This window comes from Pseudophryne corroboree, chromosome 3 (genome assembly GCF_028390025.1).
Source record: "Pseudophryne corroboree isolate aPseCor3 chromosome 3, aPseCor3.hap2, whole genome shotgun sequence".
NCBI lineage: Eukaryota > Metazoa > Chordata > Amphibia > Anura > Myobatrachidae > Pseudophryne > Pseudophryne corroboree.
The window spans coordinates 82,093,417-82,117,614 of NC_086446.1; the positions used below are offsets into that span (position 1 = coordinate 82,093,417).

The following is a 24,198-nucleotide window of genomic DNA, read 5'->3' on the forward strand; positions in this document are numbered from 1 at the left end:
CAGGACCTGCTACAGCAGGGGCCCTGTCTGTTCCAAGACTTACCGCGGCTGCGTTTGACGGCATGGCGGTTGAACACCGGATCCTAAAGGAAAAGGGTATTCCGGAAGAAGTCATTCCTACGCTTATTAAGGCCAGGAAAGATGTTACGGCAAAGCATTATCACCGCATATGGCGGAAATATGTTGCATGGTGCGAGGCCAAAAAGGCCCCAACAGAGGAATTTCAACTAGGTCGATTTCTGCATTTCCTGCAAGCAGGAGTGAATATGGGCCTAAAACTAGGCTCCATTAAAGTACAGATCTCGGCTCTGTCGATTTTCTTTCAAAAAGAACTAGCTTCAGTACCTGAAGTTCAGACATTTGTGAAAGGAGTGCTGCATATTCAGCCCCCGTTTGTGCCTCCTGTGGCACCTTGGGATCTCAACGTGATGTTGAGTTTCTTAGAATCACATTGGTTTGAGCCACTAAAAACCGTGGATCTGAAATATCTCACGTGGAAAGTGGTCATGTTATTGGCCTTGGCTTCAGCCAGGCGAGTGTCAGAATTGGCGGCTTTATCATGTAAAAGCCCTTATCTGATTTTCCATATGGATAGGGCAGAATTGAGGACTCGTCCCCAATTTCTCCCTAAGGTGGTGTCAGCGTTTCACCTGAACCAGCCTATTGTGGTGCCTGCGGCTACTAAGGATTTGGAGGACTCCAAGTTGCTAGACGTTGTCAGGGCCCTGAAAATATATGTTTCCAGGACGGCTGGAGTCAGAAAATCTGACTCGCTGTTTATCCTGTATGCACCCAACAAGCTGGGTGCTCCTGCTTCTAAGCAGTCTATTGCTCGCTGGATTTGTAGTACGATTCAGCTTGCACATTCTGTGGCAGGCTTGCCACAGCCAAAATCTGTGAATGCCCATTCCACAAGGAAGGTGGGCTCATCTTGGGCGGCTGCCCGAGGGGTCTCGGCTTTACAACTTTGCCGAGCAGCTACTTGGTCAGGGGCAAACACGTTTGCAAAATTCTATAAATTTGATACCCTGGCTGAGGAGGACCTGGAGTTCTCTCATTCGGTGCTGCAGAGTCATCCGCACTCTCCCGCCCGTTTGGGAGCTTTGGTATAATCCCCATGGTCCTTACGGAGTTCCCAGCATCCACTAAGACGTCAGAGAAAATAAGAATTTACTCACCGGTAATTCTATTTCTCGTAGTCCGTAGTGGATGCTGGGCGCCCATCCCAAGTGCGGATTGTCTGCAATACTTGTAAATAGTTATTGTTAACTAAAGGGTTATTGTTGAGCCTTCTGTTGAGAGGCTCAGTTGTTTTCATACTGTCAAACTGGATATAGTATCATGAGTTGTACGGTGTGATTGGTGTGGCTGGTAAGAGTCTTACCCGGGATTCTAAATCCTTCCTTATTATGTCAGCTCGTCCGAGCACAGTGTCCTAACTGAGGCTTGGAGGAGGGTCATAGTGGGAGGAGCCAGTGCACACCAGGTAGTCATAAATCTTTCTAGAGTGCCCAGCCTCCTTCGGAGCCCGCTATTCCCCATGGTCCTTACGGAGTTCCCAGCATCCACTACGGACTACGAGAAATAGAATTACCGGTGAGTAAATTCTTATTTTCCTACATCTGTATCTATGTATGGCATCCTTTTCCTACATCTGTATCTATGTACGGCCTCCTCTCCCTCCATCTGTATCTATGTACGGCCTCCTTTTCCTACATCTGTATCTATGTACGGCCTCCTCTCCCTACATCTGTATCTATGTACGGCCTCCTTTTCCAACATCTGTATCTATGTACGGCCTCCTCTCCCTACATCTGTATCTATGTACAGCCTCCTCTCCCTGCATCTGTATCTATGTACAGCCTCCTCTCCCTCCATCTTTATCTATGTATGGCCTCCTTTTCCTACATCTGTATCTATGTACGGCCTCCTCTCCCTACATCTGTATCTATGTACAGCCTCCTCTCCCTATATCTGTATCTATGTACAGCCTCCTCTCCCTACATCTGTATCTATGTACAGCCTCCTCTCCCTCCATCTTTATCTATGTACGGCCTCCTCTCCCTCCATCTGTATCTACGTACGGCCTCCTTTTCCTACATCTGTATCTATGTACGGCCTCCTCTCCCTCCATCTGTATCTATGTACAGCCTCCCCTCCCTCCATCTATATCTATGTCTGTATCTATGTACGGCCTCCTCTCCCTCCATCTGTATCTATGTGCGGCCTCCTCTCCCTCCATCTGTATCTATGTACAGCCTCCTCTCCCTCCATCTGTATCTATGTACAGCTTCCTCTCCCTCCATCTGTATCTATGTGCGGCCTCCTGTCCCTCCATCTGTATCTGTGTGCGGCCTCCTCTCCCTCCATCTGTATCTATGTACTGCCTCCTCTCCCTATATCTGTATCTATATCCAGCCTCCTCTCCCTCCATCTGTATCTATGTACAGCCTCCTCTCCCTCCATCTGTATCTATGTACAGCCTCCTCTCCCTCCATCTGTATCTATGTACAGCCTCTTCTCCCTCCATCTGTATCTATGTGCGGCCTCCTCTCCCTCCATCTGTATCTGTGTGCGGCCTCCTCTCCCTCCATCTGTATCTATGTACAGCCTCCTCTCCTTATATCTGTATCTATGTACAGCCTCCTCTCCCTACATCTGTATCTATGTACAGCCTCCTCTCCCTCCATCTGTATCTATGTACAGCCTCCTCTCCCTCCATCTGTATCTATGGGCCTAATTCAGAGTTGATCGCAGCAGCAAGTTTGTTAGCAACTGGGCAAAACCATGTGCACTTCAGGTGGGGCAGATGTAACATGTGCAGAGAGAGTTAGATTTGGGTGGGGTGTGTTCAAACTGAAATCTAAATTGCAGTGAAAAAATAAAGCAGCCAGTATTTACCCTGCACAGAAACAAAATAACCCACCCAAATCTAACTCTCTCGGCACATGTTATATCTGCCCCCCTGCAGTGCACATGGTTTTTCCCAATTGCTAACAAACTTGCTGCTGCGATCAACTCAGAATTACCTCCCTCCTCTCCCTACATCTATATCTATATACAATATAGCCTCCTCTCCCTACATCTGTATATATGTACAGCCTCCTCTCCCTCCATCTTTATCTATGTATGGCCTCCTTTTCCTACATCTGTATCTATGTACGGCCTCCTCTCCCTCCATCTGTATCTATGTACGGCCTCCTTTTCCTACATCTGTATCTATGTACGGCCTCCTTTTCCTACATCTGTATCTATGTACGGCCTCCTCTCCCTACATCTGTAACTATGTATGGCCTCCTCTCCCTACATCTGTATCTATGTACAGCCTCCTCTCCCTATATCTGTATCTATGTACAGCCTCCTCTCCCTATATCTGTATCTATGTACAGCCTCCTCTCCCTACATCTGTATATATGTATGGCCTCCTCTCCCTCCGTCTGTATCTATGTACGGCCTCCTCTCCCTCCATCTGTATCTATGTACGGCCTCCTCTCCCTCCATCTGTATCTATGTACAGCCTCCTCTCCCTCCATCTGTATCTATGTGCGGCTTCCTCTCCCTCCATCTGTATTTATGTACAGCCTCCTCTCCCTACATCTGTATCTATGTATGGCCTCCTCTCCCTCCGTCTGTATCTATGTACGGCCTCCTCTCCCTCCATCTGTATCTATGTACGGCCTCCTCTCCCTCCGTCTGTATCTATGTACGGCCTCCTCTCCCTCCATCTGTATCTATGTACAGCCTCCTCTCCCTACATCTGTATTTATGTACAGCCTCCTCTCCCTACATCTGTATCTATGTATGGCCTCCTCTCCCTCCGTCTGTATCTATGTACGGCCTCCTCTCCCTCCATCTGTATCTATGTACGGCCTCCCCTCCCTCCGTCTGTATCTATGTACGGCCTCCTCTCCCTCCATCTGTATCTATGTACAGCCTCCTCTCCCTCCATCGTATCTATGTACGGCCTCCTCTCCCTCCATCTGTATCTATGTACAGCCTCCTCTCCCTCCATCTGTATCTATGTACGGCCTCCTCTACTTCCATCTGTATCTATGTGCGGCCTCCCCTCCCTCCATCTATATCTATGTCTGTATCTATGTACGGCCTCCTCTCCCTCCATCTGTATCTATGTACGGCCTCCTCTCCCTCCATGTGTATCTATGTACGGCCTCCTCTCCCTTCATCTGTATCTATGTACGGCCTCCTCTCCCTCCATCTGTATCTATGTACAGCCTCCTCTCCCTCCATCTGTATCTATGTACAGCCTCCTCTCCCTTCATCTGTATCTATGTACAGCCTCCTCTCCCTCCATCTGTATCTATGTATGGCCTCCTCTCCCTCCATCTGTATCTATGTGCGGCCTCCTCTCCCTCCATCTGTATCTATGTACGGCCTCCTCTCCCTACATCTGTATCTATGTACGGCCTCCTCTCCCTCCATCTGTGTCTATGTACGGCCTCCTCTCCCTCCATCTGTATCTATGTGCGGCCTCCTCTCCCTCCATCTGTATCTATGTACAGCTTCCTCTCCCTACATCTGTATCTATTTGCGGCCTCCTCTCCCTCCATCTATATTTATGTACAGCCTCCTCTCCCTCCATCTGTATCTATGTACAGCGTCCTCTCCCTCCATCTGTATCTATGTACGGCCTCCTCTCCCTCCATCTGTATCTATGTACGGCCTCCCCTCCCTCCATCTATATCTATGTCTGTATCTATGTACGGCCTCCTCTCCCTCCATCTGTATCTATGTGCGGCCTCCTCTCCCTACATCTGTATCTATGTACGTCCTCCTCTCCCTCCATCTGTATCTATGTACGGCCTCTTCTCCCTCCATCTGTATCTATGTATGGCCTCCTCTCCCTCCATCTGTATCTATGTACGGCCTCCTCTCCCTCCATCTGTATCTATACACAGCCTCCTCTCCCTCCATCTGTATCTATACACAGTCTTCTCTCCCTCCATCTTTATCTATGTACGGCCTCCTCTCCCTCCATCTGTAGCTATGTACGGCCTCCTCTCCCTCCATCTGTATCTATACACAGCCTCCTCTCCCTCCATCTGTATCTATGTGCGGCCTCCTCTGCCTCCATCTGTATCTATGTGCGGCCTCCTTTCCCTCCATCTGTATCTATATACGGTCTCCTCTCCCTCCATCTGTATCTATGTGCAGCCTCCTCTCCCTCCATCTGTATCTATGTACAGCCTCCTCTCCCTCCGTCTGTATCTATGTACGGCCTCCTCTCTGTACACAAGACCTGTTGTTCTGGAGATGCTCTAACCCAGTCGTCTAGCTATCACAATTGGGCCCTTATCATATTCACTGAGATTTTTTATGCTTGCCGATTTTTCCTGCTTCAAACACATCAACTTCAAGAACTGACTTTTCACTTGCTGTCTGATGTATCCCAACCGCTGACTGGTGCCATTGACGAGATAATCAATGTTATTCACTTCACTTACAGTATCAGCGGTTTTAATATTTTGGGTGACCAGTATATAAATAGTTTGTAATTCTGTGGTGTATTAATTCTTTGGTGTATATGTAGTCTGTATCATTATACAGTAACACCAGGGGAGGTGTCTGGGTGATGACTGTGTCATTGTGTGTGTCAGGTTCCAATAAGGTGTCAGGATGTCACTGTGTATTTCTCCATGCAGGAGGGGGAGTATATAGAGGAACACAAGGATCTGTACAAGGACGTGATAATGGAAAATCACCAGACACTCCCATCACTGGGTAAGAACAGACATTAATGTATTGTACAGGGGAGAGCAGTTGTGGTATCCACCTATACACACATTGTCTGATAATCGCATACATACAATGTACTCAGTCTCTGTGTATCTCCTACAGATGGACCCAGTAACAGAGATACCCCAGAGAGATGTCCCCGTCCATTTTATTCCCAGGAATATACAGAGGAGAAACACAGGACCCCACAGGAGAATCAGGTAGGTGGGATTAGGGGTCTCTCCATATATCGACATAACTTATCACTATACGATTTCTAGAGCAGCAGTTGTACACTGATAGTCTATGTTGTAATATCAATAACATCAGACATTACTAATGTGTTTTTTTTTTTGTCTGTTCAGTGTGAAGATCTGACCAGTATTAAGGTAGAAGACATAAAGGGAGAAGAGACATATGTGATTGATATAAAGGGGGGAAGAGAGACGAATGTGACTAATAATAAGTCAGAAGATACATTGGAAGAAGAAGAGACAGACATGAATGATAGTAAGGTGGAAAATACAGAGGGAGATGAAGTGACTTATGTGACTGATATGAAGAAAGAAGACGTAGAAGGACAAGAATCTCATTTGACTGATATGAAGGTTCTACATATAGAGAGAGAAGAGACATGTTTGACTGGTATGAAGGTGGAAGGAGAAGAGATGTATGTGAGTGGTGACCAGCAGTGTAAGGAGGAGGAAATCCCTACAGATATCAGCACAGGTAAGTAATAATCACTTATTACAGAGAGGAGTCACATGTTCTCCTTGTTATGTCACTACAGCAGTCTCTTATCTTACACCCTCCTCTGTCAGTACAAACTAGTGAGAATGTATGTGCCCAGAGCAATCTAGGTGATCACAGAATTTTGTATATAACTTGAATAGAGGTGGTCACTCGTCCTGCCTACTTCTGAATATGTGTAGACAATCTAGTGTAGCACCTGCTGGTCAGTGTTGGCTAATTCCCAGTGTTACGAGTCTGTGCTGGGTAGCTGGCAGAGGGTTTCAGCTGGGGACGCTAAACAAAATCCAGAACATCCGGAGAACATGGTAGTGTTTGGCACTGTTCAATGGATAAAAGCATCTAGGAGTCTTATGGCAATATGGTTATTGCCCAAACGTCTTTCAAAAGCAAGTCCCTCAGTGAAAGTGTTTTGGGACAATCCTAGCATACAAGATGTCACGTATATGTAATCCTCAGTTCTTTAGCAAGAGGTCACATTGATACAGCAGGTTGTGTTATTGCACATATACCTCTAAGACTAGTACAGAAATGCATAATTATAATTACAACTTACGTTTTACAGGAACTGGTCAATTGTATTCCTCTTTCATATATCTACTACACAGAATCAAAGTATCTCTATGGTGTATCTCCTACAGCATTGGCCATCAGCCCCTATTAGATTCCTGCTCTCCCCCTCACATCATGTCACTGTGTGTTACAAGCTCAGAGATCTGACCAGTCTCCTCCCCACACTCTATGGTGTATCTCATACATCAGGAGCCATCAGCCCCTATTATACTCCTGCTCTCCCCCTCACATCATGTCACTGTGTGTTACCAGCCCAAAGATCTGACCAGTCTCCTCCCCACACTCTCTGGTGTATCTCATACATCAGGAGCCATCAGCCCCTATTATACTCCCGCTCTCCCCCTCACATCATGTCACTGTGTGTTACCAGCCCAGAGATCTGACCAGTCTCCTTCCTACACTGTCTGGTGTATCTCATACATCAGGAGCCATCAGCCCCTATTATACTCCCGCTCTCCCCCTCACATCATGTCACTGTGTGTTACCAGCCCAGAGATCTGACCAGTCTCCTCCCCACACTCTCTGGTGTATCTCATACATCAGGAGCCATCAGCCCCTATTATACTCCTGTTCTCCCCCTCACATTATATCACTGTGTGTTACCAGCCCAGAGATCTGACTAGTCGTCCCGCCCCCACTCTCTGGTGTATCTCCTCACATCATGTTACTGTGTGCTACTGTCACAACGTCACATATGGATCGTGGATGCCTTGAGATTGGCTAGAATAGTGTCACGGAGTCTAACTTGCAGGTGGTATTCATCAGGGACCCCCGCAAGGATTTTTGGAGAAGGCTGCACCCGACACGTAGGTGGTGGCCCCTTGTCTGTATTCCTGGGTACGGAGGGTGGTATGCACTGGAGCAGACACTGGAATATGCAGAATGGCGTGCAGACACTGGAAAAGTAGACTTGTAGTCCTGTTTCATATATCTACCACCCATAATCAAAGTTTTTGTTGTATCGCCTACATCAGGAGCCATCAGCCCCTATTAGATTCCTGCTCTCCCCTCACATCATGTCACTGTGTGTTACCAGCCCAGAGTTCTGACCAGTCTCCTCCCCACACTCTCTGGTGTATCTCATACATCAGGAGCCATCAGCCCCTATTATACTCCTGCTCTCCCCTCACATCATGTCACTGTATGTTACCAGCCCAGAGATCTGACCAGTCTCCTCCCCACACTCTCTGGTGTATCTCATACATCAGGAGCCATCAGCCCCTATTATACTCCTGCTCTTCCCCTCACATCAGGTCACTGTGTGTTACCAGCCCAGAGATCTGACAAGTCTCCTCTCCACACTCTCTGGTGTATCTCATACATCAGGAGTCATCGGCCCCTATTATACTCCTGCTCTCCCCCTCACATCATGTCACTGTGTGTTACCAGCCCAGAGATCTGACCAGTCTCCTCCCCACACTCTCTGGTGTATCTCATACATCAGGCGCCATCAGCCCCTATTATACTCCTGCTCTACCCTCACATCAGGTCACTGTGTGTTACCAGCCAAGAAATCTGACCAGTCCCCATCATACACTCTCTGGTGTATGTCCTGACATCGTGTTACTGTGTGTTACTGTCACAACGTCACATATGGATCGTGGATGCAACCTGTACCTTCAGATTGGCTAAAATAGAGGCACAGAGTCTAACGTGCAGGTGGTATTCACCAGGGAGCTCCGCAAGGAGTTATGGAGAAAGATGCACCCGACACGTAGGTATTGGCCCCCTGTCTGGATTCCTAGGTACGGAGGCCAATATGCACTGGAGCAGACACTGGAATATACTGAATGGTGTGCAGACACTGGAATAGTAGACTGCAGTGGAGCCGGTTGACAGAAACATGCAGTCAAGCACAGAGAGACTGGTACCAGGAAAAGAACAGGAATCTGGGAATGGAGCACAGAAGACAGAAATCCGATAAGGCAAAGGGAACAGGAATATGGGGGCTGATTCAGACCTGATCGCAGCTGTGCGTTTTCGCACAGAGGGCAATCAGGCACAAACTGCGCATGCATATGCACCACAATGCGCAAGCGCGTCGCATGGGTACAATGCGGATCTCCACTCAGCGATGGGTTTGTGCGACGGATCTGTTCGCAAGGGCGATCGCAAGGAGATTGACAGGAAGGGGGCGTTTGTGGGTGTCAACTGACCGTTTTCTGGGAGTGTTTGGAAAAACACAGGCGTGTCCATGCATTTGCAGGGAGGGTTCCTGACGTCAATTCTGGACCCGGACAGGCTGAAGTGATCGCAGCGGCTGAGTAAGTCCTGGGTTACTCAGAGACTGCACAAAATCTGTTTGTACAGTTCTGCTACACATGCGTTCGCATACTTGCACAGCGAAAATACACCCCCACCACCACCACCGTAGGCGGCGACTATCTGATCGCAGGGCTGCAAAAATCGCTGCCCATCGATCAGGTCTGAATTACCCCCATAGTTAATATGAAGAACACACATAGCACAAGGCTAACGTATGGTTTAGTAGCCTATAGTGCTCAGAGACAGCCTTTTACTAGGGGGAAATTCAAACTTGGTGCCAGTATGACATTACACTTTGGCAGACATGACCCTTTAAATCCTGTGTTCTGCTTCCTGGTTGATAGGAGATACCCAGGTTGAATAGAATTTTGCCCCCTCCAACAGGTATCACCACTCCTGCAGAGCCAGCTTGATGGTATCATTTTTCTCTGGAGCCAAAAACTTATGGGAAGAGTAGCCACAAGAGTACCATTTTCCCTCATCTCTTTGAGAAAGCCACACACCATCCCTAACTGTAGAGGCATCCACTTCCAGAAGACCAAGTGGGTACTGTGCATTACCTGAGGCACTATGCCCCACTGCTCACAAAGTTCCCCACTGATCTGGTGCAGTGTGCCTTCAGTGTATCAAGAACAGGCAAACTCTGAGACTATTATATTATAATTTTTTTTTTATTGTATAATTTTTATTAGTATACAAACATACACAATGCATATAATAATTACAAGGAATATAAAGCAACACAAGACACAGATACAATGGAAACATGAACATTATAATTTATTTACTTTTACATGGCACCATGTGTCTGTAGTGCCGCACAGAGGGCCTAATTCAGACCTGATCGCTGCTGTGTGTTTTCGGGGGTGGGCCGCCGCAGCTGTGTGACGTCACACGCAGCCGCTGCGACCCAGAGTGCGACGGGTAGCTCCCTTTCAGCGTGCAGGAACTGTGTTGGTATGGAGCTACTCTTCAAGTACAAAAGCATCGCTTCCATGCAATGCTTTTGTACCTTTGTGGCGGGGGGAGGGCCAGACATGCGGGGCGGACTAGCCCTGTGCTGGGCATCCCCCCACATGTCCGGGTGGCTGATTGTAGCCATGCAAAATTTTGCCTGGATACGATCAGGTCTGAATTAGGCCCAGAGAAACTATCACATTGAAGACGCAACCACTTCAAGATGGAAAGTAGAAATTCCCAATAATGTATAAGGGGATTGACTATACAGTGTAGTAAGATGACTCTCTATAAGTGTCAATGAAACCAACTTACTCCATGACCCTGGGGTGGGCAAACTGAAGTATTCACACTGACTATAAGTGGAAATGCATTGGGGACATAGAGTCGGGAGAAGAGGGCTCTGTTCCTAAGAGCTTACAGACTAAGGGCCTTATTCTGACCTGGACACAGCCGCGCATTTGTACGCAGCGGCCGCATCCAGAGGGTCTGCGCATGCGCTAAGGCCGCATTGCACGTGCTCAGGTTGTCATGATGCTATTATATGGAATATGCGATCGCATCATGATTGACAGCAGATGGGGGGCGTCGCTGCGGCATTTGGTGTGCGTGGTCCGGACAACACAGGCACCGGACCACCTACCAGCGCAGCCAGGCTGCGCAGGCATGGGTTGTCCTCTAATCGATGCGTTCACAATTAAATTGAGAATGCATCGTGGGGCGGCGCAACACATATGCTGGGTGGCCTTTCACTCTGCTGGGTGGCCCCCAGCATGTGAGTAGATGGATGCAGATCTGGCTGTGGAAGCAAGATCTGTATCCATCTCTGAATAGCCCCCTAAGTCACATGGGGTCTAACTAGGAAGTGAACTAGGAATAACAAGGTGGGGATGAGGAGGTGAAAGGAGCTTCTAGGCTTCGAGGATCTGGTGAGTTGTAAGGGAGCATTTGAAGCCCTAGCAGATCTGTTGGAAGGAGAAGAAGATGAAGTGCTTTGAAGATTAGAATGAGCTCTTTAAACTGGATACTGTAAGGGAAGGGCAGCCAGTGACTGTTTGAGAGGTCAAAGGAATACCAATTTACAAGTCAGGAACCTCAAATCCGATTGATGCAGTGACTATCACCCTCAGAAGCATTTGTAATGCCCGCCCAGTAGTCAGTGTACCACTGTCTTCTATTTTTGTCACTTTAGTGATGTTACGAAACTCCTGCATGATTATGTAAGACCCCTAGAGGCACTAAGGAGGGTCTTCTGCCTATAACAACCACCCGTTGTTCTCTTAGTGTGTTCCCTAATTGTGTTACACACTGATACTTAGGATGCCGCCAGTTCTTAGACCTTCAGGCAGTAGGGGCTTATATGACCGGCAGGAGATCACGGAATATAGCTGGAGAAGTTATGCAGAGATAATACTAATGCACATTAAGTAGTAACAGGATTCTCCAAATAGTAAAAAGAAAACTTCCATGGCGTAATATGCAGATAGTGTATATTGGTAACATAAGTGATAGCATAAGCTACACAGTGCAATCACAAGGTATTCGCAGTAAGGGAGGAATATTTGGAGAGCACGTCAACTACTAATGAAGTGACAATGGTTGTATACAATAGTTTATGCAAGCCACAGGTAGTATCCAAAGCCAGGGAGATAAACACAGTTCCAAACAGCAGCTACTAACAAAGTAGCAGTAATAAGTTATCTTAGTTCATGTAAGCCACTGGTAATAATATACAAAGATACAGGCACTTACCTGAAAGGAAATAGGGTAGGACTTATGGTCAGGGCATCAGCAACAAGACTCCATAAAATCGGCAACCAAGAACAGGGATTGAATGGCAAGGCTCCAGAAAGAAACTATCACAAGCAATGAAGCACAGGACTGACTGCCTTATAACAGGATCATGGGCCAGTCACATTTCTGCAGAGATACCAGCCCACGATTACTCAAAGCAGCCACAGCTGAGCAGCTGCACCTATAAGCACAGTGTCCTGGCTGCTTGCTTAGTAACAGCCCGGTCCAGGAGATACCCGTGATTGCTCAAAGCAGCCAAGCTGAGTGGCTGCATGTACGAGCACAGTATCCCAGGTGCTTGGTAACAGCTGGGACCAGAAGACACTGCGGCCAGTCTGAGTCCTAGTAGCCTAGCAATCACTGTACTATCGATCAGCACGGCAGGTCTGATGTGGGGTCCCAGTAGCCTGGTAATGGCCAGGACCTGCATGGACTGGGGGCCATATCTGTGGCTTATAACACTAATACCCCGTTCACACTGCACCAAAAACCCGGTAGCTACCCGGTATTTTGCCGGGTCGATGTGAAGTGTGAACGGGTCACTGCTGAATTCCCGGGTCGCCTAACCCGGTAATTCAACCCGGGAGTAAAGAAGGGTTTTTCCCAGGTTATTACCGGGTCAGGCGCATTGTGAACGGGTTACCCGGGTCGATGCGACCTGTCACCCATTCACAGCATAGGGAGAGGCCGCCCCTGATACCGCCTCTGGCCCCGCCCCTAGATGGCAACCCAGCCCGGCATATTGCCAGGTCGGGAAGCCACTCCGTTCACATTGCTCAGGTCCAATGCCGGGTACACCCAGGAAGGACCCGTTTTTAACTCCCGGGTGTGACCCGGCAATGGCAATGTGAACAGAGTATTAGATGCATATTTGAAGAAATAGATGCAGCACAGGGCTAGGCTACAAAGTCTGTGGCATGACAAACACAGCTATCTGAATATGGACATATCCATACTTGCTACCTTATGGACCCTAACTGTAATCCTGCCTCCAGCCCATTTATTAGGAAGAGAAGAGACCTTGTACGCCTGTAAGATGTATGGGGTCTACTATGTTATGCCAGCTGTCGGGATCGCGGCACCCAGCATACAGGCACCGGGATCCCGACCGCTGGCATGCCGGCAGCGGGGCGAGCACAAAAGAGTCGCTTGCGGGCTCGCTGCAGGCACGGTGGCGCGCTACGCCATTTATTCTCCCTCCAGGGGTGTCGTGGACCCCCCGCAAGAGGGAGAATAGTTTTCGGTATGCCGGCTATCTTGATCGCCGGGATACCAACAGCCGGCATATCAAATGCCTCCAAGATGTATGAACTCCTTCTAAGACAGACACGATGGTAAAGCTTGGCTGGGACTGACTTACTTGCATGCATAACCACATCCAAAAAACGTTTTGGCTCTTAAAATTTTGGTTTTAGCAGCCACGCCATCAAATACAGCTATGGTAAATCTGGCAGAAAGGTCTCTAGGGTCACAGGTTTTTTTTCTCAGAAAATACCACCATGCAGAGTATAGCAGATTGTCCAACTGATCTAGGTACCAGGGTCTTTGGGACATCTGGAGCCAAGAGAGAAAGCAAAAATCTATTTACTGTCTTCTTAACACCCTTGATATTATGGTTATGGAAGAAACCAATAAACCAGAGGATAGAAGACATGGGATGACTCAGTCTGGCTCCCAAACTCATACCTTGGTTTTTTTAAATCTGCATGCATTCAAGTCTGTGTTTGTTTTCCACTATTTGTCTACCAGCCCTTGAAAGATCTCCAGATCGAGTGATCATAAACCTTGATGGAAATATTGCCAGCCTCCCAATTGTCTACTACTGTCATAAGTATTGTAGAGAGAGCCTCAAAATATCTTTGGCCATCTCATGATTCTGGCGGTCTCCTTCTAGACTTGAGCACCCCTTGTTCCTCCCTTATGGCTCAGATCAGCCACAGCTGTGTCTAATACCACTAACTAGAAAATACCGGTTTATTGCATATGAGCATGCATAAACCTAAAATTTGTCAGTGGAAATGCCTTCACCTGAGTCCAGTCATCCGGGAATCTTTCCCCGGTTCAGAGCAGGGTTTTGCACAGGAAGGACCTGGGTGAGCTGCAATGAAAACGGGTAATCCGGGTGGTCCTACCAGGGACCTGTTCACAGCCCAGGGAGCGACGCTTTCCCGGTGCAAGGAGATATCATCTCTAAGCAACGGCACTGCACTGATGTGCAGTGTGATAACCCAAATTGGTGACACAGTGGACAGGGGACTATCCTAGTTTGGATCCAAATCCAGGGTCACACGCAGGACTTTAGTGGAAAAGTGGTATAACTTAATTTTTACGGATCTTCCTCTTTTGACACCTGCTCCTCATAAGGGTTTTAACACTTCCTGAAGTTCCAACACAACTTCTGTAGCACTCTCTCATGTAAATACTTTCTTTACTAACAAAGATCTGACTGCAAGGGAAGAATCTTGTTCTTCGTTGCCGGTTTCGAATAACATCCATAGAAACAACTTTGTCTCTACCAGGATTAAATTGGACTTGGTGTAGTTGAAGATCCATCCATGAGATTACAGAATATCTTTTGTCTGTGTTTATTGAGCTAGCAAAACCTGAGACCCCTCCGGACCTGAAAAGTGCTGCCATGAAATTAAATCATAACGTCTACTTTTCGTTTAACCCGTTTGAGAAATGTATCTTCCATTTCAGACCCACTGTGGTAATATCCAATCCTAAAAGAATGCAGACCTTATAATTAATCATTTATAGAACATCTTACAGACCGTTCATGCAAGTTATTATTAGGAATTGAGCTCAATTGTCTACATCAGTTGAACTGCTACCGGTCATAACAGTAGAGCATATAACAAGTAATACTATTGCAATGTGTGTTTTATTTGTGAAAAATATGGTGTTTATGTGTTTTTATATGTAATTATTTCATTGATAGAGAATATTAGCATTGATTAATTTCCTGTCCACTTCTCACCTTTTTAATTAAACACCGTTTGTTTTAAATAAACTCTGCTATACATCATACCTTCAGTCATCTTAAATCTATCTATTTGATGGTAATTATGTGACTTTTGATTATATACTTTATTGGAAAAAGTAAACTTGTTATGCGAAAACATTTATATTACCATATATTTATCTTATTTCCAGCTCATGGATATAGCAACAAGAATGTCTCTGAGGAATGTTTCATGTTATCTCCAGGTTGTGAAATAGAAGGAAGCAACATCACACAAGATTCTCCAAAAGAAAGCCCAACTATACATCCAGTACCTCAAATTGCAGATGTGTCATCTGATCCCTCAAATCATGGGGAATGTGATAGCTTGCATATTGGAACTTATTGTACAGCATCTAAAGTAGATAAAATATTTCCCTATTCTTTAGATACTAAATGTTTTACACAGAGCACAAAGCTTATTACCCATCTGCCAGCTAAGGCAGTTGAGAAGCCATTTCCATGTTCTGAGTGTGGGAAATGTTTTACACGCATATCAGCTCTTGTTATACATGAGAGAATACATACAGGTGAGAGACCATTTCCATGTTCTGAGTGTAGGAAATCTTTTACACAGAAATCTCATCTTGTTAGGCATCAGATACATCACACAGGTGAGAAATCGTTCCCGTGCTCTAAGGGAGGGATAGGTTTTAGAAACAAGTCATATTTTGTTACACATAAGAGACATCACACAGGTGAGAAACTTTTTCCATGTTCTGAGTGTGGGAAGTATTTTACACAGAAATCAGATCTTGTTAGACATCAACGACATCACACAGGTGAAAAACCGTTTCCATGCTCTGAATGTGGGAAATGCTTTACACAGAAATCAGCTCTTGTTACACATCAGAAACGTCACACGGGTGAGAAGCCATTTCCATGTTCTGAGTGTGGGAAATGTTTTACAGAGAACGCAGATCTTGTTAAACATCAGAGAAGTCACACAGGTGAGAAGCCATTTCCATGCTCTGAGTGTGAGAAATGTTTTAGAAACAAATCACGTCTTGTTTCACATCAGAGAAGTCACACAGGTGAGAAGACATTTCCATGTTCTGAGTGTGAGAAATGTTTTACACATAAATCAGATCTTGTTAGACATCAGAGACATCACACTGGTGAAAAGCCATTTCCATGTTCTGAGTGTGGGAGATGTTTTGCACAGAAATCAGATCTTCTTAGACATCAGAGACATCACACAGGTATAAAACCATTTCCTTGCTCTGATTGTGGGAAATGTTTTACAGAGAAATTAGCTCTTGTTACACATCAGAGAAGTCACACAGATGAGAGACCATTTCCATGTTCTCGGTGTGGGAAATGTTTTAGACAGCAATCAGCTCTTGTTACACATGAGAAATATCACGCAGGTGAGAAGCCATTTTCATGTTCTGAGTGTGGGAAATGTTTTACACAGAAATCAGATCTTGTTACACATCAGAGAAGTCATACAGGTGAGAAGCCATTTCCATGTTCTGAGTGTGGGAAATGTTTTAGAAACACATCAAGTCTTGTTATACATCAGAGAAGTCATACTGGTGAAAAGCCTTTTCCATGCTCTGAGTGTGGGAAATGTTTTACACATAAATCACATCTTGTTAGACATCAGAGAAGTCACACAGGTGAGAAGCCATTTCTATGTCCTGATTGTGGGAAATGTTTTACTCAGAAATCAGATCTTGTTAGACATCAGAGACATCACAAGTGAGAAGGAAAGTTTCATGTTTTCTGTGTGAGAACTGTTTTAAGGCCCATACACACTGGGTGGTTTTGAGCTGAAAGCAGCTCACTTTTGGTGTTTTGAGCTGCTTTCAGATCAAAACTGCCCCAGTGCTGAGCGCTCATGCGCGCCCCCGCTTCATCGCCGGCAGGGGGGGGAAAATCGCTCATTGTGTATGCACTGAGCAATTTTCATGACAGCGATCATCACTATGCATACACGCTAGGCAAAAACGCCCATTGTGTATGCACCTTTACGCCTAAAATAATTCTGATTTCACATCTGAAATTCACAGGAGAAAGCAATGTCCATGGACTGGTAGACTTGAAACAGGGTTGTACCAATATTCCAGATGTTCCAAGTGTGAAAAATGTTCTGTAATGAATGTTGCATACATAAATCAAATTTTGTTACACATCGGAGAACTCGCATAGGTAAGATACCAGTTCCATGTTCTGAATATAGACCTTTTTTTTGTTTTGTTTATTAAAAAGTGTAATCTTGTTGAACACCAATATACATGAAACATAGTTATTTATATAAATATTGAGATATGTAAAGAATTGATTGTCTTTCAGTTTAGACCACATTCTGTTTATATGGACTTATTTATAAATTGACGTGCATTTTTTCTCGTGTATAACAGTTGCAAGCCAGAAAATCTGGGTCATTCCATGTGACTAACGTTACATTTCATGTTATTTATTTTTTTAAGTTGAAATGCACCACACACAAAAATGAAGTTGAAATTTAACATTTTAAAAATATCACCATAATATATGGAGAAGGCAGTCATATGACTATAATATGTGGGGAAGACAGTCATCATTAATGCTTAGATGCAGAAAAAAAATGTACACTCTTAGTAGTTAACTTATATTGTTATATTGTTTATATGCGTGACTCATGTTACATCAGAATGGACATGGGAACTAAGGGGACTTATTATTATTAAACCTTTTCTCCTAATTCTTTTTACAATATGATTGTTATACTATACATTTATAAGACCCTAAAATTATTATTGACACACAAAGTACTGAATGTTAACTAAACTATACTTAAACTCAATTTTGACATGTGACTTTACATTTCTGTTCCCATTCAAAGGGCTCTGAGACAAATGACTCAGACCTTTAGAATTTACGTGAATTAATCAATGCAAGTCTGTTTATCATTTTTAACTGTAAAGATGTATCAAATATTTAATTTGATGATGATGATGATGATGGGCATAAAAAATACATTTACAAAATACGTGAAAATTAGGCATTTTTGCTTCCACTTCAACAATTTCCATATATGTTCAAGGTTTACACACTCAGGAAATTGATGTGATAAATATATACATTTTTAATTAATTAATCTTTTAGCAGCATAAATATACTAAAATGTTAGCGGTTATGTAAAATTAAATTTTCATGTATTTTGTCCTATATTTCATGGAATGACCCATATCTAGACCCTTCCATATCTAGACCCTTCCATTTGTAGAGTCAGGTAACTTTTGGAATGCAATCAACTCAAGACCAGTACCTACGGAGTCATACCAGTGTATGTATGTATGTATGTATGTATGTACATCTGATGGATATATGAATGTTAGGTGTATGACTTTGTATGCAGTGTGGAAGTGGCATTGCTCTATTTGTATATAACCTGTTAATGTATAAAACACATTTTAATACATGTATATAAATAGGGTAATCTAGTTACACAAGTGTTGATATCTTATTGCTAAAAGAGAAAGTTGCATTTGCCATAGTTAATAAAGAGAAAGGAAAAAAAAAGTTCACATTGTCAGCTGGTTAGGAGTAGTCTTTCCTGTAACAGCCTGCATGGCAATGCAAGTAACATGAAGAGACTTGATGCTAAAGCCCTAATGATTTTAATGCCAGTGAATAAGTCATACCACACTCAGCCAATCACAAGCAGCTACACAGAAGTCACCGTCATCATTGCATGTATTAATGCCAGCACCTGCAATACACATAAATGGTGTATCAGCACAAGCATCCGAGTCTAACAGTCACAGACTTGCCCCCTTCTGTGCATGGTCTTTATCCCTTTCACCTTTCCTGGTGTAAGTAGTCATAATGTTACATTTCACCCTGGCAAGCCCTGCTAATATGTGTTTCAGGGGTATCCAGTCTCTAGGTCGACAAGACTTAGGTCGACCACTATTGGTCGACAGTAACTAGGTCGACAGGGTTTCTATGTTGACAGGGTGTCTAGGTCGGCAGGTCAAAAGGTCGACATTACTTTTTGGATTTTTGTGTGTCATTTTTGCCGTACAGTGACCGGGAACCGCAATTAGTGCACCGCTTCGCTCGCCATGCTTCGGGCAAGGTGCCTCACTCAGGTTACCATTCCCAATCATAGTCCACGTGGATCATAAAGTTTGAAAAAGTAAAAAAAAAAATATATATATTTTTTCAAACTTTACGATCCACGTGGACTGTGATTGGGAACGGTAACCTAAAAGCGGTGCACTAATTGGGGTTCCCGGTCACTGTACAGTGAAGACGACACCAAAAAAAGATTTAAAAAACTCATGTCGACCTTTTGACCTGTTGACCTAGACCATGTCGACCTAGAGACCCTATAGATCTAGTTACTGTCGGCCAATGGTGGTCAATCTAGACACTGTCGACGTAAGTCTTGTCGACCATCAATACCACACCCGTTTCAGGGGAGTTGTTTAGCTTATTTCAGTAAGGGTTCATACCCTGATTGGATAAGTCATTCCCTGCCAGCCCTATATTTACTTTTCTTGTATCACCCATTTGTTGCCAGAGAATGAGGTCTTAAACCTTGGGTTTAGCTTTAGTAGTGTACCTGAACATTATCTGTCTTCTTTCTTTTTCATCCACTAGGGGTCACTGGAGTACTCTTGGGATATGGACGGCTTCCGCAGGAACAGGGCACTGAATATTTAAATTTAGAACACTTTACCCCTCCATATCCCAGAGTACCTCAGTGTTTTTTCAGTGCTCATCGTAGCAACAGGCTTGTGTGGCTCAGTCCACACTTATTTTGAATATTTTTATTTTTTATTATTTTTTCTTTTTTTCACATTAACACATCCCTTTCCCCCTTCCAAAAGGTCAGGGTCAGGGATAGTGGAAGCTGCTACTAGCAGCTGTGGCATGTCGGTCCTCTCAAAAAGAGCTCCCTCACAGCCAGAGCAGACATCCTGCAGGAAGGCTGGCTGGTGCTTACAGAGAAGCCCCGTCAGAACCTCACCACAGGAGTCCAGGTATGTTGGTCGGGGCGGTCAGCTCACGCTGCCGCCCGCTGTGTGGAAAGGGGGGAGCATTGTTTATCAAAAAAGCCGCCCGCCTCACAGCGCACCACGCTCTATGCAGCACGCTCCCCGGCTCCCGCTGCCTGGTCTCCGGCGCCCACGCCCCGCTCCCCGGCCCTTTTACTTGCTCCTGGTGTTCCAATACACGGAGCATACAGGGTCGGGGGAGCTCACAGCACACGATGCTGCATGGGGGGGGGGAGCAGCAGTATGCTAGGCTGCATATGTATAAGGAAAGCACAGAAATTATCCTTTTGTTACACTATCCCAGGTTATATAAAAAAGATTATAACCTGTACTGTGATTATACTGTAAGCATGGCTTGGGGGCCATTTTAGCCATGCTTTCTGTTCTTCCTGTTGTGATTCCAGAACGTTCCTGTCCTACATCTCTACTCCACCGGAGGCGCAGGGGTGTTAGTGGGAATTTGGGATCACATTTCATATAGTACTGGCCATGTGTGCTGCACTTTGCCAGATATATATATCACACACACCTTAGTACTATTTTACTGAGTCATGCAAGTGTCTGTTTTTGTATATTGTATTGTCTGTCTGCATAATGAGTAAGGCACCAGCAAAAACTAAAAAGCAGTTTCACTGCAAGGTCTGTAAGAGTGTGTTACCGAATGGATCTACCACATGTACAGTATGTTTTGTGAATTCAGCTACGAATACAATTTCTGCTCCAGTTTCCTCCCCGCAGCCTCCATGGGAAATGCTAGCCAATGTACTGGCTGGGTTGCAATCAGAATTGGCCGCCGCTCGACAAGAGCGGGAAGCGGCAAGATCTGAGTCTAGGGTGAGACCGCCAGAACTACTGGAGGGGTCTCAGCCTTGCCAAAAGTCCAAATCCATTTTGGGAAGACGGGATAAATTTCATATGTCTTATCATTTACCTGTTTCTGCTATGTTGCATTCTGACGATTCCATGCCAGACCTCACTGCGCAAGATTAGGGTGAGGAGGGTGAAGCGGACCAGCTGTCAGATAGTGATGATTTTACCAGCCCAGGCATTGATAATCTCATCAGAGCGGTGCGTCAGTCTCTGAAGTTTACAGAGACTGAGGAGCCTCTGACAAATGATGAAGTCGTCTTTACTAAACGACAGAGATCTCCAATGTGTTTTCCTGTTTCGGAGTCTCTTAATAAGATGTTAGTAGAAACACGAAAGAATCCAGATAAACGGTTTTCTATACCTCGTAGATTTAAGTTTAGTTACCCGTTTCCAGACTCGGTGACATGTACATGGGAGAATCCACCAATGGTTTATTTGTCTGTGTCAAAACTTACAAAGAAATTCACCATACCAGTGCCAACTGCTACTACGCTTAAAGACCCTTCAGACCGCAAAATAGAAACTATGCTAAAGTCCATGTATATAGCAGCAGGAGTGCTGCTGAGACCTGGGTTGGTTGGCATTTGGGTCACTAAGGCGATCATAGTAAGGGATAACAGAACTCAAGTCTGCCCTACATGACGAACACCTTATACTTCTTGCTGATCAAATGTGTGAGGCTGCGGAGTATCTATGTACAGCTTCTACTGATGTCTGTCAGCTCACTTCTCGCATTTCATCGTCACTGGTTACAGTACGACGAGCACTCTGGCTGCGTTCTTGACAAGCGTAGTCAGAGGTTAAGAGAGGTATAGAGGCGTTACCTTACGGGGGCGAGAAGTTGTTTGGTCCTGAATTGGACAAATGGATTTCTGAGGCCACGGGAGGAAAGTCTGTTTTCTTACCATTGCCTCCAACGGTACCAAGACGGAGATACTCTGGACCTGCGTTCAAATCCTTTAGACCTCAGCCTTTTTCGCGGGCACGCCTGGTAGACGAGGTCGAGGACGTGGTTTCCAACAAACCAACACCAGTCGTCAGGACGCCAAGGTCACCGACAAGCCAGTGGCATGACGGGCTCCCAGCCCATCTCGGATCTCCAATTGTGGAAGCACGCCTTCAGACGTTCCATTTGGCGTGGTTCCAGACATCCACAGATGGGTGGATCCGCAATTTAGTGTTAAAAGGTTACAAAATAGAGTTTGACTGTCTTCCGCCACTGCGGTGTTTCAAGACAGGACTACCTCTCTCGGACGACAAGAGGGCGGTTCTGCAAATTGCCATTCAGTCCCTACTGGATTCAGCCGTTTTGATTCAGGTCCCGGTACAACAACAAGGTCAGGGTTATTATTCCAGTCTGTTTGTGGTTCCGAAGCCGGATGGCTCCGTCAGACTAATATTGAACTTAAAGGGTCTCAATCATTACGTCACTTACTACAGATTCAAGATGGAATCTCTGCGGTCAGTAATTGCAGGTTTAGAGCCAAAGGAATTCATGATTGCGCTAGATCTCAAGGATGCGTACTTACACATTCCGATTTGGCAACCTCATCAGAGGTTCTTGCGTTTTGCAATACGCCAGAACCATTACCAGTTTCAGGCTCTACTGTTTGGCCTCCCGTCAGCGCCTCGGGTATTCACCAAAGTGATGTCTGTGATGATAGCTCATCTCAGATCCCTGGGAGTGACAATAGTTCCGTACTTAGATGATCTGCTCATCAAAGCTCCGTCTCAACAGATGCTCCTCCAAAATGCGCTGCTAACGTACAATATTCTAGTTCAGCACGGTTGGATTGTCAACTTCAAAAAATCACATCTAATTCCGTCTCAACTACTTCAATTCCTAGGTATGATTCTCGATACGGTAAATCAAAGAATTTACCTACCAGAACAGAAAGTACAAATTATTCGTCATCTGGTACAATTAGTGCTCAAGCCACGCACAGTCTCGGTACATTTGTGCATTCGCCTCTTAGGCACAATGGTGGCGGCTTTCAAAGCGCTTCAGTTCGGAAGATTTCACTCACGTCCATTTCAACTGGATGTGCTCGCACAGTGGTCGGGCTCGCATCTGCAGATTCACCACAGAGTGAGTTTGTCGCCACGGGCAAGGGTATCTCTACTCTGGTGGCTCAAAGTACACAATCTAACCGTAGGGAAACGGTTCGGCACCTGGAATTGGATAATTCTAACGACGGACGCGAGTCTCCGAGGTTGGGGAGCTGTAGTTCAAAATTGTCAGCTCCAGGGTCTCTGGGTGGATCACGAAAGATTGCTGTCTATAAATGTCCTGGAACTCCAGGCAATTTACAATGCGCTACGACAAGCAGTACACATGCTTCGGTCTCAGACTGTCCAGGTGCAATCAGACAACGCGACGGCAGTTGCATACATCAACAAACATGGAGGAACGAGAAGCCGCATGGCAATGCGGGAAGTAGCTTGAATCCTCAATTGGGCCGAACATCACCAAGTGATATTGTCGGCAGTGTTCATTCCGGGAGTGGACAACTGGGAGGCGGATTATCTCAGCCGTCGGGATTTTCATCCAGGAGAATGGGCATTAAATCCAGAAGTGTTTCACATGTTGGTCCAGAGGTGGGGTTACCCTCAAGTGGACCTGATGGCATCTCGCCACAATCACCAAACGCCCCAGTATGTATCCAGAACGAGAGATCCAAAGGCAGTGGCGGTGGATGCTCTCACAATCGCTTGGCCGTACAGCCTCGTGTATCTGTTTCCACCGTTTCCGCTGCTCCCTCTGTTGCTAAAACGGATCAAAAGAGAGTCGGTCACAGTCATACTAGTGGCGCCTCATTGGCCTCGGAGAGGTTGGTTCTCGGATCTCCGCGGACTACTCACAGATGATCCTTGGCCGCTCCTACTACGTCCAGACCTGTTACAACAGGGTCCGTTCCTTTACCCCGATTTAGCGTGGCTGCGTTTGACGGGGTGGCTGTTGAGACCGCCCTCTTAAGAAGAGAGGGCATTCCAGAATCTGTTATACCAACCATGTTACGAGCTAGGAAGCCGGTTACGGCAGCTCATTATTACAGAATTTGACGTGCCTATATAGGTTGGTGTGAAGCTCGGAAGTTTCCGACATCATCTTTCAAGTTATCCCATCTTTTGTTATTTCTACAGACGAGCATAGATGGAGGACTGCGTTTATCTACACTAAAGGTGCAGGTATCTGCGTTGTCAATTTACTTTCAAAGACGATTGGCTCTATTGCCGTCGGTACACACTTTTCTGCAA

The 24,198-nt window shown here is 45.5% G+C and overlaps 2 protein-coding genes across 6 annotated transcripts in view; one reads left to right on the top strand and one right to left on the bottom strand.

Moving 5' to 3' along the window:
• The window catches only part of LOC135054812 (zinc finger protein 260-like), a 41,518-nt gene extending 23,467 nt beyond the window's left edge, over positions 1–18,051 (top strand). For all 5 annotated transcript variants that reach the window (XM_063958180.1, XM_063958183.1, XM_063958179.1 and 2 more), the window contains 4 exons: positions 5,661–5,739; positions 5,857–5,954; positions 6,099–6,462; positions 15,229–18,051. In XM_063958180.1, coding sequence (XP_063814250.1) covers positions 5,709–5,739; positions 5,857–5,954; positions 6,099–6,462; positions 15,229–16,784 — 2,049 coding nt within the window. In that variant the 5' untranslated portion in view covers positions 5,661–5,708 and the 3' untranslated portion in view covers positions 16,785–18,051. The remainder of the gene's footprint in view (positions 1–5,660; positions 5,740–5,856; positions 5,955–6,098; positions 6,463–15,228) is intronic.
• The window catches only part of LOC135057184 (zinc finger protein 845-like), a 369,289-nt gene that overhangs the window by 49,813 nt on the left and 295,278 nt on the right, over positions 1–24,198 (bottom strand). The window lies entirely within an intron of this gene.